General features: G+C 36.0%; 2 protein-coding genes across 2 annotated transcripts; both read left to right on the top strand.

Annotated features, from left to right (window-relative positions):
* Positions 1–797: 797 nt before the first annotated feature.
* LOC108850681 (uncharacterized) lies at positions 798–3,403 on the top strand. Its single transcript, XM_057008199.1, has 2 exons — positions 798–1,784; positions 3,374–3,403. Exons 1-2 carry the CDS (start codon positions 798–800, stop codon positions 3,401–3,403), a joined length of 1,017 nt encoding a protein of 338 aa, XP_056864179.1.
* A 6,909-nt stretch (positions 3,404–10,312) lies between these two features.
* On the top strand, positions 10,313–14,085 carry LOC130511284 (uncharacterized). The gene is made up of 6 exons (XM_057008198.1): positions 10,313–12,504; positions 12,584–12,907; positions 12,995–13,422; positions 13,507–13,610; positions 13,789–13,899; positions 13,969–14,085. The coding sequence occupies exons 1-6, from the start codon at positions 10,313–10,315 to the stop codon at positions 14,083–14,085; spliced, it is 3,276 nt and encodes a 1,091-aa protein (XP_056864178.1).
* The last annotated feature ends 423 nt before the right edge of the window (positions 14,086–14,508 follow it).

Raw genomic sequence — 14,508 nt, 5'->3', positions numbered from 1 at the left:
ACTTTACGACTAATATTTACTTAGTCGTAACGTAGTCGTACACCAGTCCGTAATTTACGACCACCTTTTGGTAGTCGTAATGTTTGGTCGTTAGGCATGCGTTTTCTTGTAGTGATAAATCGTTTTCTAATTATCACATGATAAGAATTATCAATATTTTGCTCTACAAATAATTTTTGTTTTTGGTAAAAAAATGATAGAAATGATTATCGTTATTTAAAAATTAAAAATATAATGTATAACACAAAAACTCACTTAAGAATAAAAATTTGATAAATCTAATAAAGTCAAATATCCAATCTGACGCACGAAAAAAATCCTACTAAAACGAAAAGTAATTAAAAAGGTTAACCGTTAACTATAGGCTAGTTAACTTATTAATTAAAAAAAAAAAACCTTTACTTTATTGCTGTTCCTAAACTTCTCATCAACATGGCTCTATTTGAAGCTTGTTTATTACATCAACATTATCTTTGTTGGATAAGTTTGAAGATAACTTGAGTCATAAGTTTCCTATTTGTGTTGTGTTTATCTAAAGTGTTTTGGGAAACTTATAAGTTAGAGATAAGTCCTAATAAGTTTAGGATAACTAGATAACTCCTAATGAATTTAGGAGATTCACGAGTAGTATAAAAGAAGAGGTCATGAGATGATCTTAAGTGTGAGTTATTGTGTTGTGAAGCTTAAGGTTTTGTGGAGTTTCCTTAAGAGTTATTAATAAGAGTTATTAATAAGAGTTTGTGTTCCTGCGTTGTTTGTGTTTTTGAAATCTTATACTACATTGTGGTATCAGAGCCATGGATATCATACCAACTACTGAGAAAACTAAAGATGGCGAAGGGTCATCTGTAAAGTGTCCCATGCTCAATGCTACAAATTATACTGTGTGGACCATGAAGATGAAGGCAGCTCTAAAGGTTCATGAAGCATGGGAAGCAATTGAGACAACGGGTGAAGTTAAGGCCAAGAAGAATGACTTAGCGTTTGCACTGCTACTGCAGTCTATTCCTGAGAGTCTTGCGTTGCAGGTTGGAGAGCTTGAGTCAGCAAAGAAAATATGGGAGGCTATTAAGACTCGTCATATTGGCGCAGAACGAGTCAAAGAAGCAAGACTCCAAACATTGACGATGGAGTTTGATCGGCTGAGGATGAAAGAAACAGATAGTATTGATGATTTTGGAGGAAAGTTAGCTGAGTTGGCATCACAATCCGCTTCACTAGGAGTAGTAATCGAAGAAGTGAAGCTTGTCAAGAAGTTTCTTATGAGTCTTCCTAGTAAGAAGTACATACAAATTGTGGCAACTCTAGAACAATTTCTAGACCTCAAGACAACGAGTTTTGAAGATAAACTTGGGAGGTTAAAAGTATATGAAGGAAGACTCCGGGCTGAAAATCAAGAAGAAGAGGATAAAGGGAAGCTTTTGTGGACAAATAATGAAGGACAATCATCGAGGCATCAAGGTGATCAATCTGCTCGTAGCTACTCTGATGGAGGAAATCGTGACTACAACAACTCATATCGAGGTAGAGGACGTGGACGATCCTTTTACAGAGCAAGAGGACGTGGTCGCTATAATGGAGGAAGAAGCTATAATGCAGGAAGAGATGAGAGCAGAGATGCGTCCCATATAACCTGTTTCCGTTGTGATAAGGTTGGTCACTTTGTGGCACAATGTCCGGAGCTCTTGCTGAAGCTACAAGAGACGGTAGAAACAGAGGCTACAGATACACAAGAGGCTGATGAGCTCTTGATGCATGAGATTGTGTTCTTAAACGAGAAGAAGGTACTTGATATACCATGGATTTTACCCATTTTTATCCATGGTATATAAGTGTTTTATATACTATTTAATATGTATTGGAGTCTATTTATAGTATTTACAGGTTCAGGGACGATTTGGAGATATATGGTGATTTTGGTGCCTTTTGGAGTCTTTCACAGTGCAGAACTGCACAGATGCTTCAGATGTTAAGCTCTCGATGGAGACCTTCCCACCGTTGGATTTATCCCATCTTTTGACACAAGATGGAGCTTTGAGTTATATTTCTAATTCCACTGGTGTGAGATCAATCCAACGGTTAGATCGGAAGTTATGCCCGTTTTACTGAAGAGTGGTCAGTCTGTCTAGCGAGAGAAGGCTGTCGAGAAGAGGATTGTCTGTCGATCGACACAGAACACTGCATGTCGATCGACAGGGACATCAGAATGTGGGCTGAGTATATTTCATGACCGACTGAATCCCAGCAGTCACCACAAACTTACCAAAATACCTCTGACGACCAGAAACCCTATTTATGTTATTTCTAAGCCATTGTTGACGGCTACGCTTTCTACGCTTTCTACGCTATCTTATTTTCATTGTTTCTCTTAGGAGAGAATGGAGGAACTCCTTGAGAGTCCTCCTGGAACTCCTTTGCTTTTGGTTTTATTTATCTATTGCTTTTAATCTATACATCTATGATTTCTGTGACATACTTCATGTCTGAATAGATCCACCTGTTAGATCTATGGTTCAGATAGGTTTGTGGGATTAGCCCCAAACTATATTTGCTAAGTTGTGATATTCATCAAATGGATTGAACTCAATGCTTGTTCTAGATTAGCTAACTAGAACATAGATCACTAGGATCTTAGATTATCTTGAATTATCCATTTAAGCGATGTCTGTCTCCCGTTGAGAAGAACGACAGTTCCTCCTTGAGACCTTGTGGTCATATTTGGCTCGCGCCTAGGCAGATTTAGAAGCCGTCGATCGATATCCCGACAGGTGAATCGATCGGCGCTGCGAAAGGTGTATCGCTCGATATCTCAAAAGGATATCGACCGACTCTTTTTCTATGTCATCATGCGAAAGGTGTGGCCAAAGATCTAGATATTTTAACCAGTGATTTATCACATATGTTAAGCGGCTGAGATCTATAGTATCATGCAAGCAACTTGTTAGGCATTTATAGACATTATAATCCCCAATACCTGAATAGAAGCCCTAAATCTAGCTACCATCCTTCCATCAAACAACTCCTTGCCAAGCTGAACAATTATATTGTTCATCTTGTTTACTGTTTTATTTACTGTTTTACCATATTCATTTACTGCTTTATAATTTATTTGCTGTTAGCCTAGCTTAATCATAATTATTAGATCTAGTGTGTGCCTTAGCTCCTTGTGGATTCGATCCCTAAGTACTATAACTTGACCTTTTTTTATGAGAGTAAAAATCACTCCTTAGGGTAATTTGAGTGATATCAGTACTACCAGAGAAGTACATAGCAGATAAGAGAGGAGAAAATACTTGGTACCTTGATAATGGAGCGTCAAATCATATGACAGGAGATATAAGGTATTTCTCTCGGCTTGATAACACAATCTCAGGTAAAGTACGTTTTGGAGATGATTCTCTAATAGATATCAAGGGAAAAGGCACAATCTCCTTCACTGATATGAACGGAGACGCAAGAAGCAATATTATTAGTTTGGGGCATGCAACAGAGGCTGGATGTGACATAAGGCTAAGAGGAGAATCACTAACAATGCATGATCAAGCAGGAAAGCTTCTGGTTACAACCAAAAGATCAAGAAACAGGCTGTATAAAGTACGTATGGGGATAAAAGAAGAAACATGTCTTTACTCAAAAGCAGAAACCGAGGCAAGTAGATGGCATGAGAGATTGGGGCACATAAATACGGAGACAATACGCAACATGATGGAGAAGGAACTGGTGAAAGGTATCCCGAAAACTTGTGTTATCAAGAAGAAAGTGTGTGGTTCTTGTATGCTTGGAAAACAAGCAAGAAGAGTATTCCCGAAAGCCACTACGTTTAGAGCTACAAAGGCACTGGAACTACTTCATGGAGACCTTTGCGGTCCTATAACACCAATGACGCAAGCTGGAAACCGTTACATATTCGTGGTGATTGATGATTATACAAGGTATATGTGGGCGATATTGCTCAAAGAGAAGAGTGAAGCTTTTACGAAGTTCAAAAGCTTGAGAAACGTGATTGAAAAAGAAACTGGCGAGAAGATTCAGACCTTGCGAACTGACAGAGGAGGAGAGTTTGTTAGTCATGAGTTTGATAGCTACTGTGAAGGCGCAGGGATAAGGAGACATCTTACAGAACCTTACACGCCTCAACAAAACGGCGTGGTTGAGCGTCGAAACAAAACTCTCATGGAGATGACAAGGAGTTTGTTGAAACATATGTCGATGCCTAACTACCTTTGGGCAGAGGCTATAAGACATGCTACTTACCTCATAAACAGAGTAGCTACTAGAGCTTTGGGAGATAAGACACCATACGAAATGCTTCGAGGTAAGAAACCAAATATAAGCCATGTTCGAGTGTTTGGATGCGTGGGATACGCGAAGATAGAAGGAATACACTTGAAGAAACTTGATGATCGAGCCCGTATGTTAGTACATCTTGGTACTGAACCTGGATCAAAAGCATATCGACTGTATGATCCAGACACACGGAGAGTTGTTGTAAGTAGAGACATTGTCTTTGATGAAGAAAAGGGCTGGAATTGGAGTAAACAAGAAGGAGATAAAGAGAGTGATGCAGGCTTTGTAGTCACAGGCCTCGAGTTCGAGGTTAATGGAGAAGACGAGACTCTATCACAGAAGGTTGTGAAAACAGAGGAAACAGGGAAAGCGAGTACGTCTAATGAGGGTTCGAGTAGTGGTGAGGCAATAACAAATGAAGATGAAGTCGTGCCTCTTAGACGTTCCGAGAGACATAGCCACCCACAAAAACACCTAGACGACTATATCCTGATGGCAGAGGAGCTTGGAGACGAAGTACTACTCTTTCTGAATGATGAACCAAGAAACTTTGCAGAGGCAAAGGGATCTGAAGAGTGGACAAGAGCATGTGAAGATGAAATAGAATCAATCGAGAAAAACAGAACGTGGGATTTAGTTGATCTTCCGGTTGGTGTCAAACCAATAGGTCTGAAGTGGGTGTTTAAGTTGAAACGAAATGCCGGCGGAAGCATTAACAAGTTCAAAGCCAGATTAGTAGCTAAAGGTTATGTACAACAGTATGGAGTTGACTTCAAAGAAGTCTTCGCACCAGTTGCAAGACTCGAAACAATAAGGTTACTTATCAACTTGGCTGCAGCTAATGGATGGGAGATACATCATCTCGACGTGAAGACGGCGTTCTTACACGGAGAGCTAAAGGAGATCGTATATGTAAGTCAACCAGAGGGTTTTGAGAAGACAGGATATGAGAAGAAGGTTTATAAGTTGAATAAAGCTCTATATGGTCTGAGACAAGCTCCTAGAGCATGGAATAATAAGCTTAATCAGATCCTTCTTGAGCTTGAGTTCAACAAGTGCACGAAAGAACCTTCGGTTTACCGAAAGAACATACGAGGTGAGCTACTTGTAGTCGCAGTTTATGTTGACGACCTGCTTGTAACAGGAACTAGTAAGAAGCTTATCAATGACTTCAAGAAGCGTATGGCGGGCAAGTTTGATATGAGCGACCTCGGTATATTAACTTATTATTTGGGGATGGAAGTCGTTCAATATGATGGAGGGATTACGCTTAATCAGAGTCGTTACGCCAAGAGAATTGTTGAGAATGCAGGACTGGCAAAGTGTAATCCGGTTCTAGCTCCTATGGAGTTCGGTCTTGTCTTAAGCAAAGCAGAGGAAGAGAGGGAGATAGACGCAACAGAGTATAGAAGGAGCATTGGATGCTTAAGGTATTTACTACACACGAGACCTGACCTGTCCTTTGCAGTAGGAGTACTGAGTCGCTACATGCATAGTCCAAGAGAGTCACACGGCGCTGCCTTAAAACAGTGTCTACGATATCTTCAAGGAAGTACAGGTTATGGTCTGGTCTTTGAGCGAAGTACGAAGGCACCAAGGTTAGTCGGCTATAGTGACAGCAGCTTTAATGTTGATCCAGACGACGGGAGAAGCACAACTGGACACATTTTCTATCTAGGAAAGAGTCCTATAACTTGGTGCTCACAGAAGCAAGACACCGTTGCGTTATCAAGCTGTGAAGCCGAGTTCATGGCAGGTACGGAGGCCGCGAGACAAGCGATCTGGTTGAGAGATTTGCTGAGTGAAATCACGGGTCAGGAAAGGGAGAAGATCACTATCTTTATCGACAATCAATCTGCCATTGCCTTGACTAAAAATCCAGTCTTTCATGGAAGAAGTAAGCACATCCACTCCAGGTATCATTTTATAAGAGAATGTGTTGAAAGAGAGATCATAGAAGTCAAGCATATACCGGGCACTGAGCAAAAGGCGGATATACTCACTAAGGCATTGGGAAGAGTAAAGTTCAGAGAGATGAGAGACTACATTGGAATGCAAGAGTTGTCACAAGAAGGTTTCAAGCTTATGAGGGAGAATGTTGGATAAGCTTGAAGATAACTTGAGTCATAAGTTTCCTATTTGTGTTGTGTTTATCTAAAATGTTTTGGGAAACTTATAAGTTAGAGATAAGTCCTAATGAGTTTAGGATAACTAGATAACTCCTAATGAGTTTAGGAGATTCACGAGTAGTATAAAAGAAGAGGTCATGAGATGATCTTAAGTGTGAGTTATTGTGTTGTGAAGCTTAAGGTTTTGTGGAGTTTCCTTAAGAGTTATTAATAAGAGTTTGTGTTCCTGCGTTGTTTGTGTTCTTGAGATCTTATACTACAATCTTCAAGCAAATCAGTTTGTTTTGGTTGGGGGGGGGGGGGGGAGGGTTGGGGCAATGGTTGATGAGTTCTAGATCATTAAACTTAACCCCAAAAAAAAAGTTTGACTTTAGTCTTATTCACCTGAATTAGACTAAACCTAGCTATGCTTCTAAGTGTCCTTTTTAGCTTTTTGGGGATTCTTAGATAGAAATTTGCTTCGTAGCAACTTGGGATTCAAGTTTACTTGTATCACCTTGCCACTTTTTTTTAAATGAATTTACATTCTTGGCAAAAGAAAACATTGGATTACTGAAAAGAAAAAAGAAAAAGAAAACATTGTGACGTTAGCACTGAAAAGTAATCGAAACCCCTTTTTACACCTCTGATATGTAAATATCTCATAAATTTCCACTACTCTTGTACAGCTGTACCCAAAGAAAAACAGAATTAATAGAATGTTATATATATCTTATATAAAAAATATCGTATATACACCAACGTATACCATGCAGCCGATTGTGTCAATTCTCTTCGCCACATTGTTCTACATATATTTATTAGTACTACTTTTTCAGTCTGCCCCTGCTAGTGCATATTTTTTTAGTCCACGTGAGACATATATTACTAAATATGTATATTGTGAACAAATATTACCTCACTAAGAGCATCTCCAATGGTTGGCTTCATTTTTTGCTTCAAAATTGTACTTTATTCAAAATGAAGCAAGAAATGAAGCACATCTTCTCCAATGGTTTGCTTCATTTCTTTTTTGTAAAAGGAATATTTTAAGAATATTTTCTCTCTCTTTTATCATTAATTATTAATAACACCTTATACTTTTTTATATTTACTAATTTTACCCAATTATTTTGTTTTAACAATAATCCAAACATAATTGTTATAGATTCAACATTATCATATAAAATTATTACACATAATATAGAACAACAATACTAGATTTTATAAAGAAGCACCAGCCATACTAATGTTTGTGGATGATCCAAAATACAAAGGAGGTTGGAAATTCGATCATGTATGGAATATTATCAAGAATTTTGAGAAGTTCAGAGATGGTGACATATCTGCTAGAAGAGTATCAAACTCATGTGGTTTTGGAGATACAAATTCAGAGTTTGAAAATCATAACTCAGATTCTGCTACACAAGAATCTCCAGGTTTGTCTTTATTTTCTTTGAATTTAGATACCGAAGAAGATACTGTTGGTGGATCTTCATCCAAAAGACCAATGGGAGTAAAAAAATCCAAACTTAAAAGAAAAAATGATGATCAAACATCACTTGTTATTAACACCTTGGAAGAAGGGAAATAAAAAACTATTGGAGGAATTGAAGAAGACAAGCGAACAAAGACAACACCATTTGGAAATTCAAAGTAGGAATTATGTTTTGTAAAAACATAAAGAAGAAAACAAATTTTGTTTTGTGATGTTGACTCCATAAAAGATCCTAAAGTTCGTGCTTACATGCAATCTGAAAAAAATCGGATTTTATTGGAGAGAAGTGAAGAACAACAAGCTCAACAACCTCCTCAAACTTCAACTTCATTTGGGCAGTTTTTTAATAATCTTACACTACAAAATAAGTGTTGAATTGTATCACTTAATTTGTATCACAAAACTAAGTGATTTTATTTTACATTGCTTATTTATAAATGAGGCAAAAAATACACAATTTAGCATCAGTTACAATAAATGATTTTATTATTAATAAATTTGGCATCAATTGAACAAAGTGATATAATTTATATAATTTAGAATCACTTAAACGAAAGTGATATAATTATATAAATTTAAATCAGTTAACTAATTGATGTATTTCTTTCTTGTACTTAACATCAATTACAAAACTAATACAAAATTTACATCAGTAACAATTGATTCTAACAAAAAAAACTATATTAATGAATTTCTCTTTCTAAAATTCTATTTACAAATTCACACGTACGTAACTATGCTTTGACCCTTTAATATATTAATATCACACTATATAGTTACAACTTACAATATTGCATATTTAATAACCAAGTCTTTTGGCTGATTAATATATGAATGAAAAGATTCCTTTTTCCAAACGCAAACTCATGTGGTCATGACCACGTAGCTTGTAATGTCAAAAATAATTAATTTCACTATCCTAAAAAAATGTATATAAAAATTGTAGTTCTCAATTCTGAAAATTAGTTTAGATTGGTATCAGATATTTATGTCGAGAAAAAAGGAATCTGTTTTATATATTGTTTGATATATATGGACTTTCAATTTTAGGAATACAATTAATTCAAACTTTTTATTTGATAAGAACTCGATTGACCTAGAAACGAGAGAAAGTAGAAACTGATAGACTTCAATCACGCACGTAGCCTCTTTATGCAAAAGAATTATCTTACTCTTTCAAGAGATATCCTAGAGGAAGAGACTAAACGAAGGCTGAAGGGTTCGGTAAGTTTTATACGGGTTAATGTTTAATGTTTTGTCATCTACCAAATTTTTAAGAGTATTGATGTTGTGAGTTGCTTTCATTTATTTGTCAGATTTCTAGGCCATTATCACAATTGGATTTGGAAAAAGAAATCTCTACGTCAAAGGAAACAGTATTGTACGTCAAGGGTTAGGGTCAGGGTTCTCATTTCTTTAATACCACAGAAGCTTTCACAGCAAAGAATTTGCTTCTTTTTATTGGAGGTTAGTGAAAATACTTGTTTATTTTCATCATTGCTTATTACACTAATATTCTTAAAATCAAAAAAGGTAAATCTAAACTAACACTACACGTGAAGAAAAAATGATAACTCTCCCAATAACATTGAGCAAACATAATAATATATCCATACAACCTTATAGTAGCCATGTTTTATATTTATACAATTGAAAAATATTTAATATATCTTAATCTTATACTTAGTTCATAAATTATTGTATCATACTTCTTAACAACTTTATAGCATATTAAAATATCTCCATTATAAAATGATGTTTAAACAATGGAATTAATAATTTTACCATATTTATAAATTAATCAAAAAGAAAGATATATAGTCCTCCAAAGCTACAATGAGTATCTTATTAAAATTAAAGATTGTGATTTTTAAATTATTAACATGCATTATATATAGTTCCAGAATGTAGTTTGTATTGAAATTTTTTTAAAAATATTTCAAACACTGAATATATTTAAAATCTATTTGTTTTTGACTAAAAACATATTCTACCTAAAAAAATCAAGATCAGTAGTTAAATTTTCACAACTGTGTTTGTAGTTAGAGGAAATAAAAGAAAATCATACAAAACTTAAATATTTAATCATCGATAGCACAAGTAAAATTTTTCTACACCGTCAAAAATTTAATCTATTAAGTAAAGCAAAAACAACCAAAATAAATGATTTATTATGTTCTACACCGTCAAAACAACCAATTATCATAATTTTTTTCATTGTTCTAATAAACTGATTGATTTGAAATATTTGGGAATTTAAGTCAAATTTATAATTTCTAAAACTTATAAATTGTGCAAATAAAATTTTCAGGTGTAAATGGACAAGTCTTGGATAAACAAACCACGATTATCCCAAGACTATAGATTAGGGGTGAAACACTTTCTGGACTTTGCATTTACTAGATCAAATGCAAACATAATGAAATGCCCATGTAACCGTTGTCTTCTTACCAAATCTTTGTCAAGAGATGATATCGAAGGTGACTTGATGTGCTATGGGTTTTTAAGTTCTTACACAAGTTGGATACTACATGGAGAGGAAGTGTGTATCACGGGAAATGCAAGATTACCTTCTGATGTTAATGTAGTTGAATTGGATTCAACTTTGAATCTTTTGGATGACATTTTTCCTGATATCAGCATGAATATGCCTGGTGAACATGGAAACGAAACAACCAGTCAACCAATGGGCACAGATAGACCATCAACTTCAAGTGGAACCTTTGGAAAAGGAGAAAGTTTTGATGAGTTGTTTGCTGATTATAATCAAGAGCTGTATCCAGGATGTAGTAAGTTTACGAAGTTGTCCTTTATACTAAAGCTATACCATATCAAATGTATGTGCAAGATTAGCGACAAAGGAATGTCCATGGTGCTTGATTTGATGAAAGAAGCATTTGCACATGCCAAATTGCCGGATTCGTTTAATGACATGAAAAAGGTTATTCGCAAATTAGGAATGACTTATGAGTCAATCCATGCATGTCCAAATGATTGCATGTTGTATTGGGAGGCGGATGCAGAAAGAGAAATTTGCAAAGTCTGTGAAGCTTCTCGTTGGAAAGAAAATGCAAAGAGCACAAATTCTGAATCAGAGAAAAAAAAGAGTAAAGCTCCTGCAAAAGTTTTGCGTTATTTTCCTCTAAAGCCACGATTGCAGCGTTTATTCATGTCATCCAAAACTGCTGCTCACATGAAATGGCATGCAACTGCTACTAACAATGATGGTAAACTTCGTCATCCACGAGATGGTGGCGCTTGGAAAGAATTTGATCAAAAACATCCTGAATTTGCTTCTGATCCAAGGCACGTCAGATTGGGCTTGGCGACAGATGGTTTTAACCCATTTGGTACAATGAGTAGCAGTTATAGCGTATGGCCGGTGATATTATTTCCTTATAATTTTCCACCGTGGATGTCAATGAAGCATACATCAATGATCCTTTCTATGGTTATCCCCGGAAAACACATGCCTGGTAATGATATTGATGTCTACTTGCAACCACTTATCAAAGAGTTGAAGGAGTTATGGTTTGATGGGATTGAAACGTTAGATTCTTCGACAAAGCAAACTTTTAACATGAGAGCAGCTCTTATGTGGACAATTAGTGATTTTCCTGGTCTTGGAAATTTGTCGGGTTGGAATACATATACAGCATCAGCATGTCCAAGCTGTAATTTTGATGGAATCGGACAACGATTACGCCATGGAAAAAAAAATTGTTTTATAGGTCATCGTCGATTTCTTCCTCCAGATCATGGGTTTCGTCAGAATACTACACATTTTGATGGAAAAATAGAAACTAGACATCCACCAGCCACATTGACAGGCTCTGAAATTTTTCATCAACTACAACAAGTCGATGTCACCCTTGGAAAGAAAAATAGTTTAGTTGGAGTTGGAAGAAAGAGAGATCGAAGTGATACTGGAAGATCTAGTACTCAACAGTGGAAGAAAAGAAGTATATTTTTCGAGTTGCCCTATTGGGAAGTTACAATGTTGCGACATAATTTGGATGTCATGCACATAGAGAAGAATGTGTTTGACAATCTAGCCTACACATTGTTGGATGACAAAAACAAATCGAAAGATAATCTGAATGCTAGAAGAGATCTTCGTGAGCTGGGTATACGTTCTGACTTGTGGCCTGATGATAATGACAAGTATCAAGCTGCGTGTTTTTCTCTGAACAATCATGGAAAAGATACTTTTTTAAGTGTCTTACAAAATGTAAAACTTCCAGATGGTTATGCTTCTAACATATCAAGTTGTGTTGATGTTAGTGGTCGAAAGCTAGCAGGCTTAAAAAGCCATGATTGTCACGTGATAATGAGAGATTTATTTTCAGTCGCAGTTCGAAATCTGCTGCCAACAGATGTGACGTTAACTATTGTCGAAATCTGTCAGTTTTTTAGAGACATCTCTGCAAAAGTTCTTGATATCGATGAGCTTGATAGATTACAAGATCGTATTGTGGTGACTTTATGTCGCATGGAGATGTTTTTTCCTCCATCCTTTTTTACAGTGATGGTACATTTGATAGTACATCTCACAGAAGAGGCAAAACTTGGTGGACCAGTTCCATTTCGCTGGATGTATCCGATTGAAAGGTGCGTTTTTATTAACTAATTTATATATATATATATATATATACACATTTGAAACCTTACTTGTTTCAATTACCTGCAGGACTCTAGGATACTTTAAATCATATGTTCGGAATCGCGCTAAGCCAGAAGGATCTATATGTGAGCAGTATTTAGCTGATGAGTGTATAACATTTTGTTCAATGTATCTCAATGATATAGAGACACGATTCACTCGGACTGGCCGCGTTGATGATCAGCCTTTAGCTGATACTAACATTAGACCACATTCAGAACTTCCCCTTGTTTTCCCAAACCATGGAAGATTTGTTGGAGCAGGTCAAGTTTGTTCTCTTAATCATATTGAGAGACAACAAGCACATCGACATGTATTGATCAACTGTCAACTACTTGATCCATTACGAGAGTAAGTTTATCTCTTTGAAGAATAATTAATTCTATTATGTTTCATTAAAATTTACTAATATACTTGTTATGTTAATTGCTTGTCTAGGAAATATAAAAATGAGTTGTTGACGAAACAATCTCATCAAAGCAATAGGCATCGCGCTATTGACATTGATCGAGAAATGCATCTTGATATTGCTAACTGGCTCAAACAGAAAGTAGAATCAAATGAGTTAGATGGGATAACTGATGATATACGGTGTTTAGCTTTGGGTCCATCCGATAAAGTATTGAAGTACACAGCTTATAATATCAATGGTTGCAAGTTCCGTACAACAGAAAGAGAAGCTAACTTGAAAACACAAAATAGTGGTGTTTATGTGGCTGCTGAGACTATGAGCTATGCTAGTTCTCGTGATCCTAACCCAAGAACAGGAATTGTTCCATACTATGGCAACCTTACCGAAGTTATGGAGTTAAACTACTATGAAGTTTTCAAAGTTGTTTTATTCAAGTGTACATGGGCGGACACCCGTACGGAACGAGGATATAAAAAAGATACATATGGTCATCATATGGTAAATTTTTCACGCTTGTTACACACTGGGGATAATGCAGAGGATGAACCATATATATTGGCGTCTCAAGCAAAAATGGTTTACTACGTTAAAGATCCGTCTGAGTTAGAGTGGAATATTGCAATTCATATGCAGCCGAGAGATGTATATGATATGGGTGATTCAAATGGCTCAGAACAGTTGAATGATGAATCTGATCAAGATTGAATGACTCTGCTGGCTCCGGCCGGAAAGCACTTAATCTTGTCCGAATGGTAAGTGTGAAAAAAATATATTTATATTTGAAGTAGTCCACGTTGATTTATTATCTCTCAACCAACAGCTCTCTGGACTCCCAAATGAAAAAGAAGCTGTTTATGGAGCTTTGAACAAATGGGTAGCTTTGATGATAGCTTTGTATGCCCACCATGACCTTCAAGATAAGGTTATTGAGGTATAGACAGTTCTGACGATACTCATTAAGCTTTGCTTGTGAGACTCATTTTCAGTTTCTGTCTTTCAGGTGTTCGCAGACATGGAGGAGCTGAAGGTGAGGCCAGACGAAGATACAGCGAGGAGAGTGGCAAGAGCTTTCAGGGAACTCAGCCAAGAAGAAAAACAAGAACTGATACCTAATTAATTAGGAGGTACGTACCTCTCTGAATACAAATACATCTACTTCAGTGGTGAAAGGGTTAAATCGTTTCAGTTGTTTTGTGGCGTTTTTGTAATAATATATATTTGTTTAAACCATGTAATTGAGTGAACGTATTTTGGGGTTTAGGGTAAAATTATTTTGCCACTAACAGGTGCAATTTAGTTGCACTGTTGTCCATGCAACTTATTTATTTTGTAAATTATTTACAACTACTAAATGTGGCGTTTTGTAATTATATATATATTTGTTTAAACCATGTAAGTGATCAGTGACAATGTATTTTTGGGTTTAGGGTAAAATTATTTTTCCACTAATAGTTGCAATTTAGTTATTAATTGGTTATTATATATTACTACTTAATAATCTAATAAATCAAAATAACTATATAGATCGAATAAATTTGAG

Source organism: Raphanus sativus, chromosome 4 (genome assembly GCF_000801105.2).
Source record: "Raphanus sativus cultivar WK10039 chromosome 4, ASM80110v3, whole genome shotgun sequence".
Lineage (NCBI taxonomy): Eukaryota > Viridiplantae > Streptophyta > Magnoliopsida > Brassicales > Brassicaceae > Raphanus > Raphanus sativus.
This window is presented reverse-complemented; position numbering and strand designations above follow the sequence as displayed.